Source organism: Oncorhynchus nerka, linkage group LG12, assembly GCF_034236695.1.
Source record: "Oncorhynchus nerka isolate Pitt River linkage group LG12, Oner_Uvic_2.0, whole genome shotgun sequence".
In the NCBI taxonomy this organism is placed as follows: domain Eukaryota; kingdom Metazoa; phylum Chordata; class Actinopteri; order Salmoniformes; family Salmonidae; genus Oncorhynchus; species Oncorhynchus nerka.
In genome coordinates this window covers 71,122,014-71,149,235 of record NC_088407.1, presented here as the reverse complement: position 1 = coordinate 71,149,235, position 27,222 = coordinate 71,122,014, and the positions used below count along the sequence as shown (strand labels likewise).

General features: G+C 43.2%; 1 protein-coding gene across 1 annotated transcript in view; it reads right to left on the bottom strand.

Annotated features, from left to right (window-relative positions):
• Positions 1 to 274: 274 nt before the first annotated feature.
• Positions 275 to 27,222, bottom strand: part of LOC115138684 (EH domain-containing protein 4-like) — a 48,318-nt gene continuing 21,370 nt past the window's right edge. Inside the window, exons 4-6 of the mRNA XM_029675801.2 lie at positions 10,425 to 10,837; positions 8,539 to 8,703; positions 275 to 4,062 (exon numbers count right to left, since the gene is read on the bottom strand). Coding sequence (XP_029531661.1) covers positions 3,505 to 4,062; positions 8,539 to 8,703; positions 10,425 to 10,837 — 1,136 coding nt within the window. The 3' untranslated portion in view covers positions 275 to 3,504. The remainder of the gene's footprint in view (positions 4,063 to 8,538; positions 8,704 to 10,424; positions 10,838 to 27,222) is intronic.

Below are 27,222 nucleotides of genomic sequence, written 5' to 3'. Positions count from 1 at the left end.
AAGTGGGAGAACTTGCACAATTGGTGACTGACTAAATACTTTTTTGCCCCGCTGTATATACACATTCCTTGAACGATACAAAGGAATCTATATTGTAGGATTCCTTACAAATGGTAATGTACAATGTTGAGGCTGTACATAAGTGGGAATATAATATAACCGTTTAGGTTTAGAACGAGATGTCTCCTGCACAACATTCATCATTATGATTGATGCAACACTTTATACAACGAGCAAAAAAAGCCTCCACCTCCCAAGAGAGGAAATTATGCAATAACTATTAAATGTATTTATTTTTTTCACTTTAGACTGAATGTTGACAGGTAGGTATATACACTCAAGCAGATTCCCCAAAAGCAACAGTGTTGTACGCACAGAGCACTTCTGTTCTGGGCGGTGTATAATGAAAACATAGGGTGGTGGCTGACTAATACGGAAATCTCTCTGACCCATGATCATCAAGCCACCTGGATGAAGTAAAATACAGTACTTATTGTTCAACTATTCAAATAACAATGTTACAAAAACACACTTCCAAAATAAAATTGTAACTTTTACATTCAGATAATTGTTAAAGGTTTCAAATTATTTTTAAGAATGACATTTTTTTCTATATCCAGTCCACAAGCTGGCAAGGTAAGACACAGTGCAGCCTTTTTGACTATACGGACAGGGCACAATCATAAGCTTGTTGTGAGTATCATTGTCCTCAAGAAATACACTCCTGTCACAAGCACACAAACATAAAAAATATGTTTTGGTAACCCATATTTTTTTATTTTCTTGCAGAAAATCTAGTATTGAAGCAACGGCAGTAATTTTGCAAAACCAGATTGTGCTCTCTGAAAAAAATTGTTTTTCCCAGTAGGTCAACTGGCCAAGACACTTCCATTGTCATTGACTGTTAAAACAAGAGGAGATGCACTCTAACCTTTGTCCAGTCTATCACATCAACCTCTCCCACCCATAAATCCTTCCAAGCATGTATTTGTTCAGGAACACACTTCCACATACTTTCTTCCTCTATATTTTGACTACATACTAAACATATTTAAGACAATTTTGAAATATATTGATTTTAAAATATTACTTTAAACATTGTGGCAGCATGGTACACACTGTTCCTGGATAAATATACAACTTAACTTTCACTTAACTTGAGTGCTGTGTCCATACTTTGAATAAATCCTTCATTGATTAAATTAAAAGCTTTGGACAAAGGTTGAAAATAAGACTTGGCCCATAAACACTCAGTTGCCATGCATCTAAAAATATATCTGAGAAACTGATTCTTCAAATCTTTAAGAAAATGTGTTGGTATACCCAAAACTGCCAAGAATAGAAAAAAAAGAAGAAAAAAATCAACTGAGGGACTCTGTATCACTTGATAAGACAGTTAACCAACCAACTTTCTTAATAAAAAAATAAAAAAGTAAGGCAAAAATATCAAGGCAAAAAAAAAAGCCTTTAATTCCAACTTTAGTAGGATTACTGCATAAGACTAGATCCTGGATCAATGTCTAACAGGAGGGGTCAAATCTGACTAAAAAACAAGCATCCCAAAAGCCACACTAGCACACTAGTTAGTATGCCAATACATCACACCATACTAGAGGTTGACCGATTAATCGGAATGGCCGATTAATTGGGGCCGATTTCAAGTTTTCATATCAATTGGAAATCGGTATTTTTGGACGTTTTTTTTTTTTTTTTTACACCTTTATTTAACTAGGCAAGTCAGTTAAGAACACATTCTTATTTTCAATGACGGCCTAGGAACAGTGGGTTAACTGCCTTGTTCAGGGGCAGAACGACAGATTTTTACCTTGTCAGCTCTGGGATTCAATCTTGCAACCTTATGGTTAACTAGTCCAACGCTATAACCACCTGCCTCTCATTGCACACCACGAGGAGCCTGCCTGTTAAGCGAATGCAGTAGAAGCCAAGGTAAGTTGCTAGCTAGCATTAAACTTATATTATAAAAAACAAACAATAAATCAATCATAATCACTAGTTAACTACACATGGTTGATGATATTACAAGTTTATCTAGCGTGTCCTGCATTGCATATAATCGATGCAACGCAGGTTGATGATTTAACAAAAGCGCATTTGCGAAAAAAGCACAATCATTGCACGACTGTACCTAACCATAAACACCAATGCCTTTCTTAAAATCAATACACAGAAGTATATATTTTTAAACCTGTATATTTAGCTAAACGAAATTCAGGTTAGCAGGCAATATTAACCAGGTGAAATTGTGTCACTTCTCTTGCGTTCATTGCACGCAGAGTCAGGGTATATGCAACAGTTTGGACCGCCTGGCTCATTGCGAACTAATTTGCCAGAATTTTACGTAATTATGACATAACATTGAAGGTTGTACAATGTAACAAGAATATTTAGACTTAGGTATGCCACCCGTTAGATAAAATACCGAACGGTTCTGTATTTCACTGAAAGAATAAACGTTTTGTTTTCGAAATTATAGTTTACGGATTCGACCATATTAATGACCAAAGGCTCGTATTTCTGTGTGTTATTATGTTAGAATTAAGTCTATGATTTGATATTTGATAGAGCAGTCTGACTGAGCGATGGTAGGCAGCAGCAGGCTCGTAAGCATTCATTCAAACAGCACTTTCGTGCGTTTTGCCAGCAGCTCTTCGCAAGCACAGCACTGTTTATGACTTCAAGCCTATCAGCCAAATGGTGGTGTAAACAATGTGAAATGGCTAGCTAGTTCGCGGGGTGAGAGCTAATAGCGTTTCAAACGTCACTCGCTCTGAGACTTGGAGTAGTTATTCCGCTTGCTCTGCAAGGGCCGCGGCATTTGTGGAGCGATGGGTAACGCTGCTTCGAGTGTGGCTGTTGTCGATGTGTTCCTGGTTCGAGCCCAGGGAGGAGCGAGGAGAGGGACGGAAGCTATACTGTTACACTGGCAATACTAAAGTGCCTATAAGAACATCCAATAGTCAAAGGTATATGAAATACAAATGGTATAGAGAGAAATAGTCCTATAAATACTATATTAACTACAACCTAAAAGCTCTTAACTTGGAATATTGAAGTCTCATGCTAAAAAGGAACCACCAACTTTCATATGTTTTCATGTTCTGAGCAAGGAACTCAAACGTTAGCTTTTTTACATGGCACATATTGTACTTTTACTTCTCCAACACTTTGTTTTTGCATTATTTAAACCAAATTGAACATGTTTCATTATTTATTTGAGGCTAAATTGATTTTATTGATGTATTATATTAAGTTAAAATAAGTGTTCATTCAGTATTGTTGTAATTGTCATTATTACAAATATATATATATTTTTTAATCGCCGATTAATCGTTATCGGCTTTTTTTTTGGACGTCCAATAATCGGTATCGGCGTTAAAATCATAATCGGTCGACCTCTACACCCTACTACATAGTGCACAAGTTTGGGCATTGGGATACAATAGAGTTGAAGTGTCCTCTCCATTGGTGTTTTTTGGCTTGTCTTTAGTTCTCGTCATGGTTGTAGAGGATGTCAGCGACCTCGTTCTTCCTGTGGGCGGGAGGCACCAGGTGGTGAGGTAGCTCGGTGGGCAGCTCGTACCCCTCCAGCTTCACCTTGATCAGGTGCTGCGCCAGGGCAAACTCCTCGTCATCCAGCATGCCGTCTTTATCACAGTCCGCCAGCTTCCAGATCTTCCCCAGGACTGTGTTGGGCAGACTGGAGTTCATCATTTCCTTCTTGGCGTTGACTCCACTGATCTTTCCGTTGATGGGGTTCATGGAGTAGAAAATCTCATCGTACTTGTGTTTGTCACGGCTCACGATCCAGTCCTCGCAGTCAGACCCGGCGCTGATGCCCTCTCCGTAGCCCTGGCCGAAGGGACCGTCTTGGGAGCCCTCAAAGGCCCCGCCGCTCACCATGGCGGGGGGTGCCATGCTCTCCTCGTCACGGATCATGGTCATCAGGCCGGAGATCTTGTTAGCCAACATCTTGTCCACAGACTCAATCAGCTTCATCTTCAGGGAGGGGAACTTGCTGAAGTCATAGTGCTGGAGCTGCTCCTGAAAAACAAAGACAGCAAGAAAGTTTAAGAAACAGGGATCAATGTAATTTGTAATCTAGTCCTGCTTCACAAAATAACACATTACAGTAAGACAGAGCTCTCCAACCCTGTTCCTGGAGAGCTACCCTCCTGTAGGGGTTCATTCCAAGCCGAGTTGTAACTAACCTGATTCAGCTTATCAACCAGCTTATTACAATCAGGTGTGCTATATTCCAGGACAGTAGCTCTCCAGGAACAGGGTTTGAGAACCCTGCAGTAAGACAACGGCTTCCCATCTATGCAGACTACCCAATCACTTGTTTACAGGCCTCCTGGGCCGTATACAGTGTTCCTCACTGAGTTCCCTGAATTTCTTTCGAACCTTGTAGTCATGGCAGATAGTATGCACATTTTTGGTGACTTCAATACTCACATAGAGAAGTCTATAGTCCCACTCCAAAATACTTTTGGAGCCATTGACTCAGTGGGTTTTATCCAACATATCTCAGGACCTATGCATTGCCACAATCATAACCTGGATCTTATTTTTGTCCTGTGGAATAGATATTTTGTATCTAAATGTTTTTCCTCATAACTCTGGACTATCGGATCATCATCTTTTTACGTTGGCAACAAATCTGCTTAGACTCCAAAAGCTGCGCTATAAATTCTCAGACAACCAAAAGATTCCTTGATGCCCTTCCAGGCTCCCTCTACCTACCCAAGGACGTTGGGAGTACAAAAATCAGTTAACTACCTAACCAAGGATCTAAACTTAACCTTTGTAATACACTAGATGCAAATGACACCTAAAAAAAAAGAAGGAAGGTCTGACAAGAATCTAGCTCCCTGGTATACAGAAATTACCCAAGCACTGATGCAAGCTTCCAGAAAATTGGAACGGAAATGGCGCTCCACCAAAATGGAAGTCTTCCGACAAGCTTGGAAAGACAGTAACCATGCAATATCGAAAAGCCCTCACTGATGTCTGATCAGCCTATTTTCCTACCTGATTGAGGAGAATAAAAACAATACAACATTTCATTTTGATACTGTTGCAAAGTTAACTAAAACAAATAGCATTCCCCAAGTGAGGGTCAATCACCACATTCTTATCGACAGACTCAACAGCCTTGGATTCTCAAATGATTGCCTCGCCTGGTTCACCAACTACCTCTCTAATAGAGTTCAGTGTGACAAATTGGAGCGCCTGTTGTCCGGACCTCTGGCAGACTATGGGGGTGCCACAGGGTTCAATTCTCGGGCCGACTCTCTCCTCTGAATACATCAATGATGTCGCTCTTGCTGCTGGTGATTCTCTGATCCATCTCTACGCAGACGACACCTGTATACCTCTGGCCCTTCTTTGGACACTGTGTTAACTAACCTCCAGACGAGCTTCAATGCCATACAACTCTCTTTCCGTGGCCTCCAACTGCTCTTAAATACAAGAAAAACTAAATGCATGCTCTTCAACCACTCGCTGCCCGCCCCTGCCCGCCCGTCCACCATCACTACTCTGGATGGTTCTGACTTAGAATGTGGACAACTACAAATACCGAGGTGTCTGGTTAGACTGTAAACTCACCTTCCAGACTCACATTAAGCAGCTCCAATCCTAAATTAAATCTAGAATCGGCTTCCTATTTCGCAACAAAGCATCCTTCACTCATGCTGCCAAACATACCCTCGTAAAACTGACCATCCTACCATTCCTCGACTTTGGCGATGTCGTTTACAAAATAGCCCCCAACAAATTGGATGCAGTCTATCACAGTGCCATCCGTTTTGTCACCAAAACCCCATATACTACCCACCACTGCGACCTGTGCGCTCTCATTGGCTGGCCCTCACTTCATACTCGTCGACAAACCCACTGGCTCCAGGTCATCTACAAGTCTCTGCTAGGTAAAGCCCCGCCTTATCTCAGCTCACTGGTCCCCATAGCAGGACCCACCCGTAGCACGCGCTCCAGCATGTATAGCTCACTGGTCACCCCCAAAGCAAATTCTTTCTTTGGCCGCCTTTCCTTCCAGTTCTCTGCTGCTAATGACTGGAACGAACTGCAAAAATCACTGAAGCTGGAGACTCATATCTCCCTCACTAGCTTTAAGCACAAGCTGTCAGAGCAGCTCACAGATCACTGCACCTGTACATAGCCCATCCAACTACCTCATCCCCATACTGTATTTATGTATTTATCTTGCTCCTTTGCACCCCAGTATCTCTACTTGCACATTCATCTTCTGCACATCTAACATTCCAGTGTTTAATTGCTATATTATAATTACTTCGCCACCATGGCCTATTTATTGCCTTACATTTCTTATCCTACCTCATTTGCACATACTGTATATAGACTTTTTTCCTACTGTATTATTGACTGTATGTTTGTTTATTCCATGTGTAACTCTGTGTTGTTGTATGTGTCAAACTGCTTTGCTTTATCTTGGCCAGGTCGCAGTTGGAAATGAGAACTTGTTCTTAACTAAATAAATAAAGGTGAAATAAAAATAAATAAAAACTGGTTTATTCTACTTTTTATTTAAAAAAAATATATATATTTTCTTACTTAAAAAAAAACCTCTGCATTGTTGGTTAAGGGCTTGTCAAGTAAGAATTTGACAGAAATGCGCCGACTGGCATGTGACAAATAACATTTGATTTGATAATAATAAAGCCTAAAGTCACCATGCGCAATGCCAAGCGTAGGCTGGAGTGGTGTAAAGCTCGCCGCCATTGGATTCTGGAGCAGTGGAAATGCGTTCTCTGGAGTGATGAATCACGCTTCACCATCTGGCAGTCCGACAGACGGATCTGGGTTTGGCGGATGCCAGGATTACACTACCTGCCCCAATGCATAGTGCCAATTGTAAAGTTAGGTGGAGGAGAAATAATGGTCTGGGGCTGTTTTTCATGGTTTGCGTTAGGCCCCTTACAATGACATTCTAGACAATTCTGTGCTTCCATTCTGTGGCAACAGTTTAGGGAAGGCCCTTTCCTGTTTCAGCATGACAATACCCCGTGCACAAATCGAGGTCCACGCAGAAATAGTTTGTTGAGATCGGTGTGAAAGAACTTGACTAGCCTGCCCAGAGCCCTGACATCAACCCCATCGAACACCTTTGGGATGAACTGGAACGCCGACTGCGAGCCTGGCCTAATCCCCCAACACCAGTGCCGACCTCACGAATGCTCTTGTGGCTTGTATTTGCAAGTCCCCGCAGCAATGTTTCAACATCTAGTGGAAAGCCTTCCGAGAAGAGTGGAGGCCATTATAGCAGCAAATCTGAACCAACTCCATATTAATTACCATGATTTTGGAATGAAATGTTCGACGAGCAGGTGTCAACATACTTGTGGTCATGTAGTGTATATTGATCCTGACTGACTTGGGTGGCCATGAGCTGTCCATTGTCGTTTATATGAGGAAACTTCTAGGCCACATCTGTAAAGCAGGGATTAGGCTTTCCCTGATATGACTCCATTATTGTGGTGTCTAATGGATCCTACAGTCATATCAGGGCTAGGATTAGGGTGGGATGACCAAAGGATATGTAACGGTTACATTGGCTTAAGGTCTCAGGTCTCGGCGGTGCTGTGTTGAACATTTTGTTAAGTAAACACCCATGACTAAAAAACAGAGAAATTTGAGACTATGGCAGGTGGTCCCTCTCCTCAACACACAATAACAGGACAGGGAATTACAGTCCTCCTCAGGGACAAGTACACACACTACACTGATCAATGGTGGAGCATTCTCTCAAGACAATGTCTCACAACCAGCTGCACTGTTCTCACTTCAAGTGCTGTGGTGATTCTCTATGTTCAACGAGTTGAGCGTTTCCCTTCCTAATCCAAAACCAGGCTCAGTCTGCCTCTGACGCCTGGCTCGCTCTACTCTCTGTAGCTGACAGAAAACAGCTGCTTTCACACAGAGCTGGGGAGGTGCCAGAGGTGTGGCCGTCTCTCGCTTTCAACTGGATGGCAACGTCCAGCAGTGCTAAACGATGCCCAATGATTAAGTTTTGATGAACTGTTGATGTTTGAGATCTGCACCCTCCATCTACCCCTTTACTTGTATCTGCAAGTACTGTTTCACTACTCATGTTGAGGTATGCAAGATGACTGAAATGACTATGGGTACATACGGTATTTGATATTTCAGATGAGCCACTGAGTTGCACCTAGATAAAAATCTATTATGTTTTTATTTAACTAGGCAAGTCAGTTAAGAACAAATTCTTATTTTCAATGACGGCCTAGGAATAGTGAGTTAACTGCCTTCAGGGGCAGAACGACAGATTTTTACCTTGTCAGCTCAGGGATTTGATCTTGCAACCTGCCTAGTGTCCCAAATGGCACCCTATTCTTTTTTTTGTGCACTAACTTTGACCAGGGCTCTGGTCAAAAGTAGTGCAGGGGAATAGGGTGCCATTTGGGAAGTAACCATATGAATTATTCTGAATTTGGGGGGCATGGTAACCCAGCGGACCTGCATCTTGACGACATTGGGAAAGTCTCCAGGGGAGATGTGGTGCTCTCTCTGCAGTATGGTGTAGATCTCAGGAAGTCTCATGATCAGTTCCTCTTTCTTCTTCTCCTTCCCAAACAACGACGGCATCTCTTTCTTCAGGTAGCTGATGATGTAGGCATGCACCTATGGGAGAGATGTAGAGAGAGAGAGTATTAGTATGGTCAAGCCTGAGCCACTTGTCTATTTATGTAATTTCCAGATTTCAGCTTTCCACATATTCAAATAAGGTTCTATTACACTGTATGTATGAGGTCATGCTGCTTTTGATACAACTTTTGTCTACATCTTTGTGGTATTCTTCCTTCTACATGCTTGATATTTTCATCTGGTTTCATAATAATAATAATAATGATTTGGTGGGTGATTACATTTGTCCTATTTCACACATCTACAAGTGTGTATACGCATGTGTGAATTGGAAATGTGTTTTTCACATGTCTCAACTCCCCCGGAGACACCCTCAGAGAATGGGGTCACGGCCAGGGACAGCCATTATCAACGACGACCCTGTTGATGAGACTTGTACAGTGTATTTGTGAACTGAAATTGTATAAGGGGAAATGATAAGGTGGGTTAAAACAGAATACATCAGATATAAGCTGATTGCATTAATTCACCAGGTTCCTTCAACCTCCAAGCATTGTTGGACCCGCAGGGTTATCAATATGTTCCTCATGTTTGCAAGTGCGACTCCACCTTGTAAATGTCCTTGCCAGGGGGAACATTCAACAACACCAGTGTTTACACAATCATTTCCTCAATAAAGTAGGTTTGGGAGGAAGTTCGCTCCTGGGGACAAAGTAAGGTTGTGCCTTTTAGTTTCCAGAGAATATGAGAATGTTTATTCCTCTTGGAAGCAGGCAGGCATTGTGGGATGGGCAAACAGACGGACGGACAGAGACAGACAGGGTTGGCGTGAACACTATGGTGCTGGAGGCTGGAGTGCCAGTGCTTACAAGCAGGCAGGCAGGAAGAGGTTCAGAGGGTGGGTAAATTTGGGCCTTGTTTTTTTCAGAACTTCATACATTCCTCTCTGACCAGGGGTAGGGGGTGACCGAGACCGGCAGGGCCAACCTGGAGTGCTTTACTACCTCACATGGTTTCACACACTCTCAGCATAGCAGGAAGTAATGTGGAGAGCTGCTGGATTTCTGTTTGTCTGGCCAGTTGGAAAATATTGCGGAAGAGATAAGGGTACACTCTGAGGAATGGCCCTCCTCTGTTCTGGATAAATTGCTTTGTGCGCTGCAGGGAGACTTAAGTACCAGTCTGAATGGAAATACTGTAAACCAGGGATCCCAGAGGAAGTGTTCATGTTGCACAACAGGCCAAAAACAACACAGGTGTAAGACCACATGGTCAGACTTAAAGTTGTAGTCCGGGATCTTAAGCACACTTAAGTGCCGATACAATATGTATAGCGATTCTCAAGATTCTATATTTATTGCAATTTGATACTGCGGTTCTACTACGATTTGATGTTCCAAACATTTTGCACACTATGTCTCCTGAAGAGAGATGATGTAAAATTAGTTTTGGTCAGTCATGGAAATAAATGGTGTTGAAAACATGTTGGCTCACTAATTAAAAAGATAGAGAACAAGGATGAAACATTTTTGCAAAGGTTCCATACAGCCGACTAGCGCTAGCTGAGCAAAAAATTTAAAATATTTTCTAATCGAGTCAAAGTATATATAATATTGTCCAAAACAATATTGCGATATGTAACTGTATAATCCCCACCCCCCCATGGGTCTTATTAGGACTATTGGCTTCCAGGGACAGCACAAGAATGGGCAGGGCAGAGTAGGTACTGGGGGAGTACAGTTACAGTAACACCTTACCTTAGCAAGTCGAGCTCGTTTGATGAGGTCATTGAGTTTGCGTAAGGCAGCGTTCCGGGGCAGGCCCTGGATGTCCTTGAAGAGGTCCTGGGCCTCTGCCTCAAAGAGCCTCCGGTTCTCCGTGTTCTGCAGGGGCTTGGCCCAGAATGAGCCCAGGTAGACCCTCACCACCTCGGGTGTGTTGATGACTTTCCCAAGGGACCACATCAGAGCTCCGTAGACCCTCATCAGCTGCTGGCTGTCCACCTGGTCAGCCTTGTTCAGCACCACGCGGATCTTGTCATCCTGGCCACGGAAAGCCTTGATGGCCTCAGAGAACTCGTCTGAGATGTCCAGTTTGTGGGCGTCGAAGAGCAGGATGATGCGGTCCACCCGCTCTCCGAACCATCGCAGCACCTCAGAGAAATCATAGCCTGTTGAGCGGGAAAAACAAACAATATTACAATCATGACGCTCAGCCAACACTGAAGTAGTATCATTGTTGTATTAACAACAATTACCGATATTCATCTGTTCCGCTATTGTTTGTAGCCTTTTGTCTGCAGAACATTTGATTTACAATCTATTAGAGTGCAATGATTTCCTGGACTTGAAAAGAAAGATGTAACGCAAACAAATATCAGCCACAAATCAAACACTAGATGTTTATATGTCCTCTAACTAAGAGTGCTACAGCGGCCCAAGGGTGAAAGAACTATCTAAAAGTCACCACTAGTGTTTATACAACAGCCAACCAGCATCTTTGAAAAAGACTAAACTATGGGCATCCTGAAACAGAATGAGTGTTTACCTAATAGAATGAGTGTTTACCCAATAGAATGAATGTTTACCTACTTGTAGACAAAATACACACCAAGGTACACATACACTAGCCTACAGATACAGGTTAAATCATGTGCACGTGGCAGCTGTGGCACTCCTTGAAAAAAATGTATATATATGTTTTGGCTCATTGACAAGTACCGGTATTTTAGAAGGTCTCCCTCCAAAGATTTTCTATTGGGTTCAGGTCTGGAGACTGGCTAGGCCACTCCAGGACCTTGAGATGCTTCTTATGGAGCCACTCCTTACCCTGGCTGTGTGTTTCGGATCGTTGTCATGCTGGAAGACCCAGCCACGACCCATCTTCAATGCTCTTACTGAGGGAAGGAGGTTGTTGGCCAAGATCTCGCGATACATGGCCCAATCCATCCTCCCCTCAATACGGTGCACTCGTCCTGTCCCCTTTGCAGAAAAGCATCCCCAAAGAATGACGTTTCCACCTCCATGCTTCACGGTTGGGATGGTGTTCTTGGGGTTGTACTCATACTTCTTCTTCCTCCAAACACGGCGAGTGGAGTTTAGACCAAAAATCACTACTTTTGTCTCATCAGACCACATTACCTTCTCCCATTCTTCCTCTGGATCATCCAGATGGTCATTGGCAAACTTCAGACGGGCCTGGACATGCACTGGCTTGAGCAGGGGGACCTTGCGTGCGCTGCAGGATTTTAATCCATGACGGCGTAGTGTGTTCCTAATGGTTTTCTTTGAGACTGTGGTCCCAGCTCTCTTCAGGTCCTTGATCAGGTCCTGCCATGTAGTTCTGGGCTGATCCCTAACCTTCCTCATGATCATTGATGCCCCACGAGGTGAGATCTTGCATGGAGCCCCAGACCGAGGGTGATTGACCATCATCTTGAACTTCTTCCATTTTCTAATAATTGCGCCAACAGTTGTTGCCTTCTCACCAAGCTGCTTGCCTATTGTCCTGTAGCCCATCCCAGCCTTGTGCAGTTCTACAATTTTAACCCTGATGTCCTTACACAGCTCTCTGGTCTTGGCCATTGTGGATAGGTTGAAGTCTGTGTGATCGAGTGTGTGGACAGGTGTCTTTTATACAGGTAACGAGTTCAAACAGGTGCAGTTAATACAGGTAATGAGTGGAGAACAGGAGGGATTCTTAAAGAAAAACTAACAGGTCTGTGAGAGCCAGAATTCTTACTGGTTGGTAGGTGATCAAATACTCATGCAATAAAATGCAAATTAATTACTTAAAAATTATACAATCTGATTTTCTGGATTTTTCTTTTAGATTCCGTCTCTCACAGTTGAAGTGTACAGACCTCTACATGCTTTGTAAGTAGGAAAACCTGCAAAATCGGCAGTGTATCAAATACTTGTTCTCCACACTGTACATTTAAACTCAGTTTTTCACAATTCCTGACATTTAATCCAAGTAAAAATTCCCTGTTTTAGGTCAGGTAGGATAACCACTTCATTTTATTTTGAGAATGTGAAATGTCAGAATAATAGTAGGGAGAATTATTTATTTCAGCTTTTATTTCTTTGATCACATTCCCAGTGGGTCACAAGTTTACATACACTCAATTAGTATTTGGTAGCATTGCCTTTAAATTGTTTAACTTGGGTCAATGTTTCGGGTAGCCTTCCACAAGCTTCCCACAATAAGTTGGGTGAGTTCTGGCCCATTCCTCCTGACAGAGCTGATGTAACTGAGTCAGGTTTGTAGGCCTCCTTGCTCATACATGCTTTTCAGTTCTGCCCACAAATGTTCTATGAGATTGAGGTCAGTGCTTTGTGATGGCCACTCCAATAGTTTTGCCACAACTTTGGAAGTATGCTTAGGGTCATTGTCCATTTGGAAGACCCATTTGCGATCAAGCATTAACTACCTGACTGATGTCTTGAGATGTTGCTTCAATATATCCACATAATTTCCCTGCCTCATGATGCCATCTATTTTGTGAAGTGCACCAGTCCCTCCTGCAGCAAAGCACCCCCACAACATGATGCTTCCACCCCCGTGCATCACGGTTGGGGTGGTGTTCTTCGGCTTGCAAGCCTCCCCCTTTTTCCTCCAAACATAATTTTACATTTACATTTAAGTCATTTAGCAGACGCTCTTATCCAGAGCGACTTACAAATTGGTGCTTTCACCTTATGACATCCAGTGGAACAGCCACTTTACAATAGTGCATCTAAGTCTTTTAAGGGGGGTGAGAAGGATTACTTTATCCTATCCTAGGTATTCCTTAAAGAGGTGGGGTTTCAGGTGTCTCCGGAAGGTGGTGATTGACTCCGCTGTCCTGGCGTCGTGAGGGAGTTTGTTCCACCATTGGGGGGCCAGAGCAGCGAACAGTTTTGACTGGGCTGAGCGGGAACTGTACTTCCTCAGTGGTAGGGAGGCGAGCAGGCCAGAGGTGGATGAACGCAGTGCCCTTGTTTGGGTGTAGGGCCTGATCAGAGCCTGGAGGTACTGAGGTGCCGTTCCCCTCACAGCTCCGTAGGCAAGCACCACGGTCTTGTAGCGGATGCGAGCTTCAACTTTAAGCCAGTGGAGAGAGCGGAGGAGCGGGGTGACGTGAGAGAACTTGGGAAGGTTGAACACCAGACGGGCTGCGGCGTTCTGGATGAGTTGTAGGGGTTTAATGGCACAGGCAGGGAGCCCAGCCAACAGCGAGTTGCAGTAATCCAGACGGGAGATGACAAGTGCCTGGATTAGGACCTGCGCCGCTTCCTGTGTGAGGCAGGGTCGTACTCTGCGGATGTTGTAGAGCATGAACCTACAGGAACGGGCCACCGCCTTGATGTTAGTTGAGAACGACAGGGTGTTGTCCAGGATCACGCCAAGGTTCTTAGCGCTCTGGGAGGAGGACACGATGGAGTTGTCAACCGTGATGGCGAGATCATGGAACGGGCAGTCCTTCCCGGGAGGAAGAGCAGCTCCGTCTTGCCGAGGTTCAGCTTGAGGTGGTGATCCGTCATCCACACTGATATGTCTGCCAGACATGCAGAGATGCGATTCGCCACCTGGTCATCAGAGGGGGGAAAGGAGAAGATTAATTGTGTGTCGTCTGCATAGCAATGATAGGAGAGACCATGTGAGGTTATGACCGAGCCAAGTGACTTGGTGTATAGCGAGAATAGGAGAGGGCCTAGAACAGAGCCCTGGGGGACACCAGTGGTGAGAGCGCGTGGTGAGGAGACAGATTCTCGCCACGCCACCTGGTAGGAGCGACCTGTCAGGTAGGACGCAATCCAAGCATGGGCCGCGCCGGAGATGCCCAACTCGGAGAGGGTGGAGAGGAGGATCTGATGGTTCACAGTATCGAAGGCAGCCGATAGGTCTAGAAGGATGAGTGCAGAGGAGAGAGAGTTAGCTTTAGCAGTGCGGAGTGCCTCCGTGATACAGAGAAGAGCAGTCTCAGTTGAATGACTAGTCTTGAAACCTGACTGATTTGGATCAAGAAGGTCATTCTGAGAGAGATAGCGGGAGAGCTAGCTGGCCAAGGATGGCACGTTCAAGAGTTTTGGAGAGAAAAGAAAGAAGGGATACTGGTCTGTAGTTGTTGACATCGGAGGGATCGAGTGTAGGTTTTTTCAGAAGGGGTGCAACTCTCGCTCTCTTGAAGACGGAAGGGACGTAGCCAGCGGTCAGGGATAAGTTGATGAGCGAGGTGAGGTAAGGGAGAAGGTCACCGGAAATGGTCTGGAGAAGAGAGGAGGGGATAGGGTCAAGCGGGCAGGTTGTTGGGCGGCCGGCCGTCACAAGACGCGAGATTTCATCTGGAGAAAGAGGGGAGAAAGAGGTCAGAGCACAGGGTAGGGCAGGGTGAGCAGAACCAGCAGTGTCATTTGACTTAGCAAACGAGGATCGGATGTCGTCGACCTTCTTTTCAAAATGGTTGACGAAGTCATCTGCAGAGAGGGAGGAGGGGGGAGGAGGATTCAGGAGGGAGGAGAAGGTTGCAAAGAGCTTCCTAGGGTTAGAGGCAGATGCTTGGAATTTAGAGTGGTAGAAAGTGGCTTTAGCAGCAGAGAGAGAAGAGGAAAATGTAGAGAGGAGGGAGTGAAAGGATGTCAGGTCCGCAGGGAGGCGAGTTTTCCTCCATTTCCGCTCGGCTGCCCGGAGCCCTGTTCTGTGAGCTCGCAATGAGTCGTCGAGCCACGGAGCGGGAGGGGAGGACCGAGCCGGCCTGGAGGATAGGGGACATAGAGAGTCAAAGGATGCAGAAAGGGAGGAGAGGAGGGTTAAGGAGGCAGAATCAGGAGATAGGTTGGAGAAGGTTTGAGCAGAGGGAAGAGATGATAGGATGGAAGAGGAGAGAGTAGCGGGGGAGAGAGAGCGAAGGTTGGGACGGCGCGATACCATCCGAGTAGGGGCAGTGTGGGAGGTGTTGGATGAGAGCGAGAGGGAAAAGGATACAAGGTAGTGGTCGGAGACATGGAGGGGAGTTGCAATAAGGTTAGTGGAAGAACAGCATCTAGTAAAGATGAGGTCGAGCGTATTTCCTGCCTTGTGAGTAGGGGGGGAAGGTGAGAGGGTGAGGTCAAAAGAGGAGAGGAGTGGAAAGAAGGAGGCAGAGAGGAATGAGTCAAAGGTAGACGTGGGGAGGTTAAAGTCGCCCAGAACTGTGAGAGGGTGAGCCGTCCTCAGGAAAGGAGCTTATCAAGGCATCAAGCTCATTGATGAACTCTCCGAGGGAACCTGGAGGGCGATAAATGATAAGGATGTTAAAGCTTGAAAGGGCTGGTAACTGTGACAGCATGGAATTCAAAGGATGCGATAGACAGATGGGTAAGGGGAGAAAGAGAGAATGACCACTTGGGAGAGATGAGGATCCCGGTGCCACCACCCCGCTGACCAGAAGCTCTCGGGGTGTGCGAGAACACGTGGGCAGACGAAGAGAGAGCAGTAGGAGTAGCAGTGTTGTCTGTGGTGATCCATGTTTCCGTCAGTGTCAAGAAGTCGAGGGACTGGAGGGGGCATAGGCTGAGATGAACTCTGCCTTGTTGGCCGCAGATCGGCAGTTCCAGAGGCTACCGGAGACCTGGAACTCCACGTGGGTCGTGCGCGCTGGGACCACCAGATTAGGGTGGCCGCGGCCACGCGGTGTGGAGCGTTTGTATGGTCTGTGCAGAGAGGAGAGAACAGGGATAGACAGACACATAGTTGACAGGCTACACAAGAGGCTACGCTAATGCAAAGGGGATTGGAATGACAAGTGGACTACACGTCTCGAGTGTTCAGAAAGTTAAGCTTACGTAGCAAGAATCTTATTGACTAAAATGATTAAAATGATACAGTACTGCTGAAGTAGGCTAGCTGGCAGAGGCTGCGTTGTTGACTATGTAGGCTAGCTGGCAGTGTCTGCGTTGTTGACACTACACTAATCAAGTCGTTCCGTTGAGTGTAATAGTTCCTACTGTGCTACTGTGCTGCTATTCGGGGCTAGCTGGCTAGCTAGCAGTGTTGATTACGTTACGTTGCGTTAAAAGAACGACAATAGCTGGCTAGCTAACCTAGGAAATCGCTCAAGACTACACAATTATCTTTGATACACAGACGGCTATGTAGCTAGCTATGTAGCTAGCTACGATCAAACAAATCAAGCCGTTGTACTGTAATGAAATGAAATGAAAAATGTGATACTACCTGTGGAGCGAAGCGAAATGCGACCGGATTGTTGAGTGCGGAAGTTCTGTTCGGTAGACGTTGGCTAGCTGTTGGCTAGCTAGGAGTGTCTCCTACGTTAAGGACGACAAATTGCTGGCTAGCTAACCTCGGTAAATTAAGATAATCACTCTAAAACTACACACTCTAACTACACAATTATCTTGGATACGAAGACAGCAAAGACAACTATGTAGCTAGCTAACACTACACTAATCAAGTCGTTCAGTTGAGTGTAATAGTTGTGCTGCTAATCGGTAGACGGTGGACTAGCTAACGGTGGACGTTAGCTAGCTGGCTAGCTGCAGGGCAGTGTAGACTGCGTTAGGACGACGAAATACGATAATTACGCAATTATCTATGATACAAAGACGGCTATGTAGCTAGCTAAGAAGAAATTGCTAAGATTAGACAAATCAAACCGTTGCTAATCGGTAGACGGTGGACTAGCTAACGGTGGACGTTAGCTAGCTGGCTAGCTGCAGGGCAGTGTAGACTGCGCTAGGACGACGAAATACGATAATTACGCAATTATCTATGATAGAAAGACGGCTATGTAGCTAGCTAAGAAGAAATTGCTAAGATTAGACAAATCAAACCGTTGTACTATAATGAAATGTATAATGTATAATGAAATGTAATGAAATGTAATACTACCTGCGGACCGAGTGCAGATGCGACCGCTCGCTCCAACCCGGAAGCCCGATGTCAACGTCTTTAGAACCTGTTTTGATGATTCTACTATAAAGAAGGGGCTCATAGGAGCTATTTGAGTGAGTGGTCTGGCAGAGAGCCTCGGTCTCATGACGCGCGCTCCCGAGAGAGTTAGCTCCCGTTCCAATGCTTTTCTTCAGACAATAAAATTCTCCGGTTGGAACCTTATTGATGATATATGTTAAAAACATCCTAAAGATTGATTGCAGACATGTTTTGACTTGTTTCTACGACCTGTAACGGAACCTTTTGAGTTTTTGTCATGGAGGAAAAGGTCGCGCCTCATGAACACGCTAACAACAAGTGGCTAAATGATGGGCTTTATGGAACAAATCAGTCATTTATTGTTGAACTGGGATTCCTGGGAGTTATTTCTGATGAAGCTCATCAAAGGTAAGTGAATATTTATAGTGTTTTCTTTAACGAATGTTGACTCCAAGATGGCGGAGTTGTCCTTGGCTGTTTTTGGGTACTGAGCGCCATTCTCAGATTATGCTTTTTCCGTTTAAAAAAAATCTGACACAGCGGTTGCATAGAGGATAAATCTATCTTTAAATCTGTGAATAACACTTGCATCTTTTATCATTGTTTATTATGAGTATTTCTGGGAAAATCACCGGATGTTTTGGAATCAAAACATTACTGCACGTAACGTGCCAATGTAAACTGAGATATTTGGATATAAATATGCACATTATCGAACAAAACATACATGTATTGTGTAACATGATGTCCTATGAGTGTCATCTGATGAAGATGATCAAATGTTAGTGATTAATTTTATCTATATTTCTGCTTTTTGTGATTGCTATCTTTGGCTGGAAAAATTGCTGTGTTTTTTTTACTTGGCTATGAGCTAACATAATCATATGTTGTGCTCTCGCTGTAAATCATTTTTGAAATTGGACACCATGGGTAGATTAACAAGATGTTTATCTTTCATTTGCTGTATTGGACTTGTTAATGTGTTAAAGTTACATATTTCAAAAAAATATTTTCGAATTTCGCGCACTGCCTTTTCAGCGGAATGTTGTCGTGGGGTTTCGCTAGCGGAACACCTTACCCATCAGATTAAAGGCACAGTCAACTTAGTGTATGTAAACTTCTGACCCACTGGAATTGTGATACAGTGAATTATAAGTGAAATGTCTGTCTGTAAGCAATTGTTGGAAAAATTACTTGTGTCATGCACAAAGTAGATGTCCTACCCGACTTGCCAAAACTATAGTTTGTTAACAAGAAATTTGTGGAGTGGCCTCTAACCTAAGTGTTTGTACACCTCCGACTTCAACTGTATGTAGTAGGGATGCACGTTATATCGGTAAGCATATCGGAATCGGACGATATTAGTTAAAAATGGCAACATCGGCATCGGCTCTATGTACAGTCGTGGCCAAAAATTGAGAATGATACAAATATTAATTTTCACAAAGTCTGCTGCCTCAGTTTGATTGATGGCAATTTGCATATACTCCAGAATGTTATGAAGAGTGATCAGATGAATTACAATTAATTGCAAAGTCCCTATTTGCCATGCAAATGAACTGAATCCCCCAAAAACATTTCCACTGCATTTCAGTCCTGCCACAAAAGGAACAGTTGAGATCATGTCAGTGATTCTCTCGTTAACACAGGTGTGAGTGTTGACGAGGACAAGGCTGGAGATCACTCTGTCATGCTGATTGAATAACAGACTGAAAGCTCCAAAAGGAGGGTTGTGCTTGGAATCATTGTTCTTCCTCTGTCAACCATGGTTACCTGTAAGGAAACACGTGCTGTCATCATTGCTTTGCACAAAAAGGGCCTCACAGGCAAGGATATTGCTGCCAGTAAGATTGCACCTAAATCAACCATTTATCAGATCATCAATAACTTCAAGGAGAGCGGTTCAATTGTTGTGAAGAAGGCTTCAGGGCGCCCAAAAAAAGACCGCAAGTGCCAGGACCGTCTCCTAAAGTTGATTCAGCTGCGGGATCGGGGCACCACCAGTACAGAGCTTGCTCAGGAATGGCAGCAGGCAGGTGTGAGTGCATCTGCAAGCCCAATGAGGCAAATACTTTTGGAGGATGGCCTGGTGTCAATAAGGGCAGCAAAGAAGGCACTTTCTCCAGGAAAAACATCAGGGACAGACTGATTCTACAAAAGGTACAGGGATTGGACTGCTGAGGACTGGGATAAAGTCATTTTCTCTGATGAATCCCCTTTACGATTGTTTGGGGCATCTGGAAAAAAGCTTGTCCGGAGAAGACAAAGTGAGCGCTACCATCAGTCCTGTGTCATGCCAACAGTAAAGCATCCTGAGACCATTCATGTGTGGGGTTGCTTCTCAGCCAAGGGAGTGGGCTCACTCACAATTTTGCCTAAAAACACAGCCATGAATAAGAATGGTACCAACAAATCCTCAGAGAGCAACTTCTCCCAACCATCCAGGAACAGTTTGGTGACGAACAATGACTTTTCCAGCATGATGGAGCACCTTGCCATAAGGCAAAAGTGATAACTAAGGAACTCGGGGAATAAAACATCGATATTTTGGGTCCATGGCCAGAAAACTCCCCAGACCTTAATCCCATTGAGAACTTGTTGACAAACTCAAAGCATTGATGATGCAAGAATGGACTGCCATCAGTCAGGATGTGGCCCAGAAGTTAATTGACAGCATGCCAGGGCGGATTGCAGAGATCTTGAAAAAGAAGGGTCAACTCTGCAAATATTGACTCTTTGCATCAACTTCATGTAATTGTCAATAAAATGAGCATGCTGAGACTGACAGCACAGTGGGTCGACAAGGATTCCGTACTGAGGAAAGCCGTATTGCATGCTCAAGAATGTTCTGGTTCTCATACCGCTGCTGCCATTTCAATGGCATTTGAGAACATGTTTGAAACTTGGAAAATCCCCAAGAACAAAGTACACGCTGTGCTACGTGATGATGCACGTAACATGACAAAGGCTTTGGAAGAATGTGGAGTCGTCAGTTTGCCATGCATGGCACGCACGCTGCAACTGGCTTTGAACGAAGGTGTTTTGGCCCACACATCTGACAGTGGCAACAGGTAGGAAGATAGTGGGTTATGTTAAACACTCACAGCTAGCATACAGCCGCCTGCAAGCAATACAGGAGCAGCTTGGAGTGAAAACAAAAATACTTAAACAAGACGTTTCCACCAGATGGAAGAGTACTTTTTACATGATGGAGAGCCAGCTGGAACATAAATTAGTACTTGGTGTGTATGTAGCTAGCTATGAGTTACCTGCAACAATCAGTACAAACCAGTGGACTCTCATTGAAAACATGAATGAATACACTCCTAGCTCCATTAGAACAACTGACTGGAGAAATAAGCTCATCAACTATGTCTGCAGCAGACGTGATACCCTCTGTCATGGCATTGAAACGCCTGCTCAACAAACTGCCGACATAGACCTTGGGGTTAGGCACTGCATCTCAGTGCTAGCTGTGCCACTAGAGATTCTGGGTTCCAGTCCAGGCTCTGTCGCAGCTGGCCGCGACCGGGAGACCCATAGGTTTTGATTATGTTTTACTGGTAATGGGGACATACGTGTGTTTGTGTGTGTGTGCGTGCATCTCTGTGAGAGAGAGACGCGTTGAATTTTTATTTTCTGTTACTACATCAGCCAACATTTGCCAATGTTGATCTATGCCTAATGATACTTTGGAATGCAGGAATAATGCAATATGTTGTATTAAATGTACTAACCCCCCCCCCCCCTTCCCATTATTTGCAGATACTATCATACTTGACAGAACCTACTATTCCCAGGAAAGAAGATGCATTTGGATACTGGAGAAGTAACAAGCACCGTTTTCCTTCCTAGCTAAAGCTGCTTGCAAGTATCTTGATGCTCCCTGTACTAGTGTGGACAGTGAGCACCTTTTCAGTGCAGCTTCACACATTGTAGACAAAAAAAGAAAGACTCTCTTGCGACAAAGCCGAGCTGGTCCTCTTTGTTAAAAAAAAACTTCCCCAAATGTTACAATTGTAATTAGACAGTCATACTGTAACCCAGACATCTAGAGTCACTGGAAAGAAATTGACTAAGTCCTATGGCTTTTCTGCTGTTTATTCATGGCTCGTATAGGTCAAGAGTTTAATTTAATTTAAAACAAAGAAGTTTTGTTCTTTTGTTTATTTTTTAATTTCCTAAATGAAAGATGAGATGTGTTGTAAATTTGCTCGCATTTTACTAGTCAAGTCAGTTGAGCACATTTGAAAACTAAGTTGTGCCATTTATAGCAGTTTATGACAGCCTAGAGTCAGCTAAAATTATTAACTGCATTTTAGTTTAATCTAATATTTCTTTCAAAGCATTTAAAGTTTCTCCATACAGTCAAGATTGGATAGTAAGAAGAGCCACCAACAAATGAACCATCTTTGTAATATGTGGCAGCTAAAATTTGTGTCATGAATGTCTGTGTTGTGATAAAATTAATGGATTTGTCATTTTTCTCATTTACAAATTATTAAACAATCTGTTCCTAACTGAACATATGACACTTTGTTTAAACTATTTAACTGTACTAGAATGCATAAAAGGCCGCAACATTTTTTAATATTGGTTATCGGTATCTGTATCAAGTTTTTTTGTCAAAGAAAATATTGGATATCGGTATCGGCCAAAAATGTAATTTGGTGCATCCCTAATATGTACATATTACGAGGAATAGTGACCGATAATTAACAGTAGCGTATGTAAGTAAAAAATGTTTGTGTAAAAAGCGTTAATGCAGATAGTTAAATAGTTAACCAAATAGCTACCCGGACTAACTATTTACAGTCGCCTTCAGAAAGTATCCATACCGCTTGACTTATTCATTTAAGTCATTTATTCCACATTTTGTAGAGTTACAGCCCAAATTCAAAATGTATTAAATATAGATTTTTCTCTCACCCATCTACACACAATATCCCATAATGAAAAAGTGAAAACATGTTTAAAAAAAAAATTACATTTTTTTTTTATGTTGAAAATGAAATAAAGAAATATCTGATTTACATAAGTATTCACACCCCTTTGCTATGACACTCCAAATTGAGCTCAGGTGCATCCCATTTCCTTTGATCATCCTTGAGATGTCACTACAACTTGATTGGAGTAAACCTGTGGCCAACTCAATTGTTCAGAAAGAAACACAACTGCCTATTGTCATGACGTGGCCCTCTTTGGGTACAGCGAGCACCATCCCCCTCTCACCACCTCTCTCTCTTCCGCCTACACCCAGGCTCTGTTAGGCAGGTTATAAATTCCTAGAGGAGTTTCTCTCCTCATGGCCAGAGTATAGACAGAGTGAGGTTCACAGGAGAACAAAGGAACCTCTTCCACATCACATAACTTGAGAACTAAACAATCTCCATGTTTTGGAGAATATGTACATGGCCGGGGTAGAATCCAACTACGAACTAGTCCGTTTTGTACAATTTTGTGAAACTCATGAGAGACAATACAGCCACATTACCATAACTCTGTTTATACAAGAGTCTCAGTTGTGAGGCTTGCATCTAATTGTTGTATAAAATGAATGAGTAAAGACGAAACTATTTGTGAAATTATGTATTATGATTTTAAACTGTTTAATGAAAAAAACTCCAATTCCCTTTGGAGTTTAACTAAATCAATGGCCCGCCCCATGAGCACAGACATTGATCTGGCGTCATGGGACAGCCCCTTTCTACTGTTACGAATATAACCCCCTCCTGAAGGATTTCTTATTAGGCCAGCTTACCTCGATTACCATGAGAGGACTAAGGTTTGAGTAGATTGCTGAATCTTTTAACCTTTCTAGGGCAGGCGTTCCGCTAGCGGAACCCCTCGACAACAAAAATGCAGCGCGCCAAATTCAAAAATATTTTGTAGAAATATGTAACTTTCACTCATTAACAATTCCAATACAGCAAATGAAAGATAAACATCTTGTTAATCTACCCATCGTGTCCAATTTAAAAAATGCTTTACAGCGAAAGCACAACATATGATTATGTTAGGTCATAGCCAAGTCAACAAAACACATAGCCATTTTTACAGCCAAAGATAGCAGTCACAAAAAGCAGAAATATAGATCAAACTAATCACTAACCTTTGATGATCTTCATCAGATGACACTCCTAGGACATCATGATACACAATACATGTATGTTTTGTTCGATAATGCGCATATTTATATCCAATTGGCGCGTTACGTGCAGTAATGTTTTGATTCCAAAACATCCGGTGATTCTGCAAAAATACTCATAATAAACATTGATAAAAGATACAACTGTTATTCACAGAATTAAAGATAGACTTCTCCTTAATGCAACCGCTGTGTCAGATTTAAAAAGCCCTTTACGGAAAAAGCATAATCAGAGAACGGCGCTCAGAGCCCAATCCAGCCAGAGAAATATGTGCCATTTTGGAGTCAACAGAAGTTAGAAATAACACCATAAATATTCACTTACCTTTGATGATCTTCATCAGAAGGCACTCCCAGGAATCCCAGTTCGACGATAAATGACTGATTTGTTCCATAAAGTCCATAATTTATGTCCAAATAGCCACTTTTTGTTAGCGTGTTCAGCCCAGTAATCCATCTTCATGAGGTGCAGGCACTTCGTCCAGACAAAAACTCGACAAGTTCCATTACAGTCCTTTAGAAACATGTCAAATGATGTATGGAATCAATCTTTAGGATATTTTTTAACATAAAACATCAATAATGTTCCAACCGAAGAATTCCTATGTCTGAAGAAAAGCACTGGAACGAGAGGTAACTCTGTCGGGAGCGCGCGTCATGAGACCAAGGCACTATGCCAGACCACTGACTCAAACAGGTCTCATGAGCCCCTCCTTTATAGTAGAATCCTCATTCAAGTTTCTAAAGACGGTTGACATCTCGTGGAAGCCGTAGAAAGTGCAACTTTATCCATATCCCAATGTGTATTCGGTAGGCCATGCTTTGAAAAACTACAAACCTCAGATGTCACACTTCCTGGTTGGATTTTTCTCAGGTTTTCGCCTGCCGTATGAGTTCTGTTATACTCACAGACATCATTCAAACAGTTTTAGAAACATCAGAGTGTTTTCTATCCAATACTAATAATAATATGCATATATTAGCATCTGGGACAGAGTAGGAGTCAGTTCACTCTGGGCACGCTATTATTCCAAAAGTGAAAATTCTGCCCCCTATCCCAAAAGAGTTTTAACCATACCTCGTGGTTAAACTCTGAGACTATCAATCCGACAGAATAAGAGAACATCTTTGATACTAATTACTAGTCTGCAGCTAGGAATTCTATACCATTGAATGCGAAGGCCGACAACCGCCAAAACATCTATTTTATAACAACATTTCTGAATGTTACTCTGAAGTAGCCATTCTAACCAAAAGACTCCAGGGACGCAGAGAGAGGGGCGGATGAACTTCCAACAGAGATCATGACGACACACTGAGCGTAAATATATATATTGATTGCAATTATTCCCGAATGAGTGAGCGTTCATGTGCAAAGGATTAGCATTTCAATGGTTATAATTATCAACTTTGTAGTGTCTTATCTTTCGCGCCCTTCTCAGTCCCTTTGTCTACCAAGCCACGATACCGGTTTATCCCACCAGGGCACATCCCCTATCATTTCCCTGTAACCATATCTACTTTGTTTGTTTGTGTGTGCATTTCTGTGATTATTTAGTTAGTTAATAAATAAATTATTGAGACAATTGATGTATGGATGATTATTGGTGAAGACTGGGTTGGTGCAGATAACCAACAATTTACGACGTTTGGAATGAGACTAACGTGAGGTAAATAATAATTCATTAATTAGAAGACTAATTGATCAGATATTAAAATATCTGAAAGTTATATTAGGAAAATTATAAATTTGTAATCTAATATTTTCCTTGGTGCCCCAACTTCCTAGTAAATTACATTTACCTGATTATTTAATCATGTAATAATAATGACAGAGAATTGATTTGATAAACTAACAGTCTTCAGTTTAATGATGCCAAAGACACAACACTATAGAAGGTCCCACAGTTGACAGTGCATGTGAAGGCAAAAATCTCAGAGAACACAGTGGTCTCCATCATTGGGGAATGGAGAAAATATGAAACTACCCAGACTCTGCCTAGAGCTGGACGTCCGACCAGACTGAGCAACCAGGTAAGAAGGACCTTGGTCAGGGGGTGAACCCAATGACCCCTCTGACAGATCTACAGTTCCTTGGCTGAGATGGGAGATTCTGCCAGAAGGAAAACAGCACTTACAGCACTTCACCAATCTGGGCTTTATAGGAGAGTGGCCAGACGGAAACCATTCCTGACAAAAAGGCACATGACATCAAGCCTAGAGTTTGCAAAAAGGCCCATGAAAGAGCATAAAGCAAAATATTCAGCAGTCTGATGAGTCAAAAATGTAACTATTTTTCCTGAATATAAAGAGCTACCAGGCACAGCTCATCACCCGTCTAACACCATGCCTACCGTAAAGCATAGTGATGGCAGCATCATGTTATGGGGATGCTTTCAGCAGCAGTGACTGGGAGACTGATAAGGATATAGGGACCAATGAATGGAGACAAATACAGGTAAATCCTTGATGAGAACCTGCTTCAAAGTGCAAATGGCCTTAGACTTGGGGCGAAGATTTACGTTCCAGCAGGACAATGACCCCAAGCATACAGCCAAAGCAACGCTGGAATGGCTGCAGAACAAGAATGTGAAAGTCCTTCCAAAGCTCCAAAGAATGTGAAAGCCCAGGCCTGAATCCCATTGAAAATCTGTGGAAAGACATGAAGGTTGCTGTTCACAGCCACTCTCAGAGCTTGAGAAAATCTGCAAGGAAAAATGGGAGAAAATCCCCAAATCCAGATATGCAAAGCTGATACAGACATACCCAAGGCGACTCAAAGCTGTGATTGCCGCCAAAGGCACTTCTACAAAGTATTAACTCAGGGGTGATAATACTTATGTAAATGACATATGTATTTCATTTTCACTTTCATAGAGGGTATTGTGTATAGATGGGTGAATTTTTATTTATTTAATCCATTTTGAATTCAGACTGTAACACAACAAAATGTGGAATAAGGGTATGAATACTTTCTGAAGGCACTGTAGCAGTCTTATGGCTTGGGGTAGAGTCTGTTCAGGTTCCTGTTGGTTCCTGTTGGTTCCGGACTTGGTGCATCGGTACCACTTGCTGTGCGTTAGCAGAGAGAGCAGTCTAAGACTTGGGTGGCTGGAGTCTTTGACAATTTTTAGGACCTTCCTCTGATACCGCCTGGTATAGAGGTCCTGGGCCATATGCACTACCCTCTGTAGCACCTTGCGGCCAGATGCGAAGCAGTGGCCATACCAAGCGGTGATGTAGTGAGTCAAGATGCTCTTAATGGTGCAGCTGTAGAACTTTTTTAGGATCTGAGGGCCCATGCCAAATCTTTTCAGCCTCCTGAGGGAGAAGAGGCATTGTTGTGCCCTCTTCGCGACTGTGTTGGTGTGTGTGGACCATGATAGATCCTTAGTGATGTGGACACCTAGGAACTTGAAGCTCTCGACCCACTCCACTACAGCCCAGTCAATGTGAATGCGGGATTGCTAGGCCCTCTGTTTCCATTAGTCCAT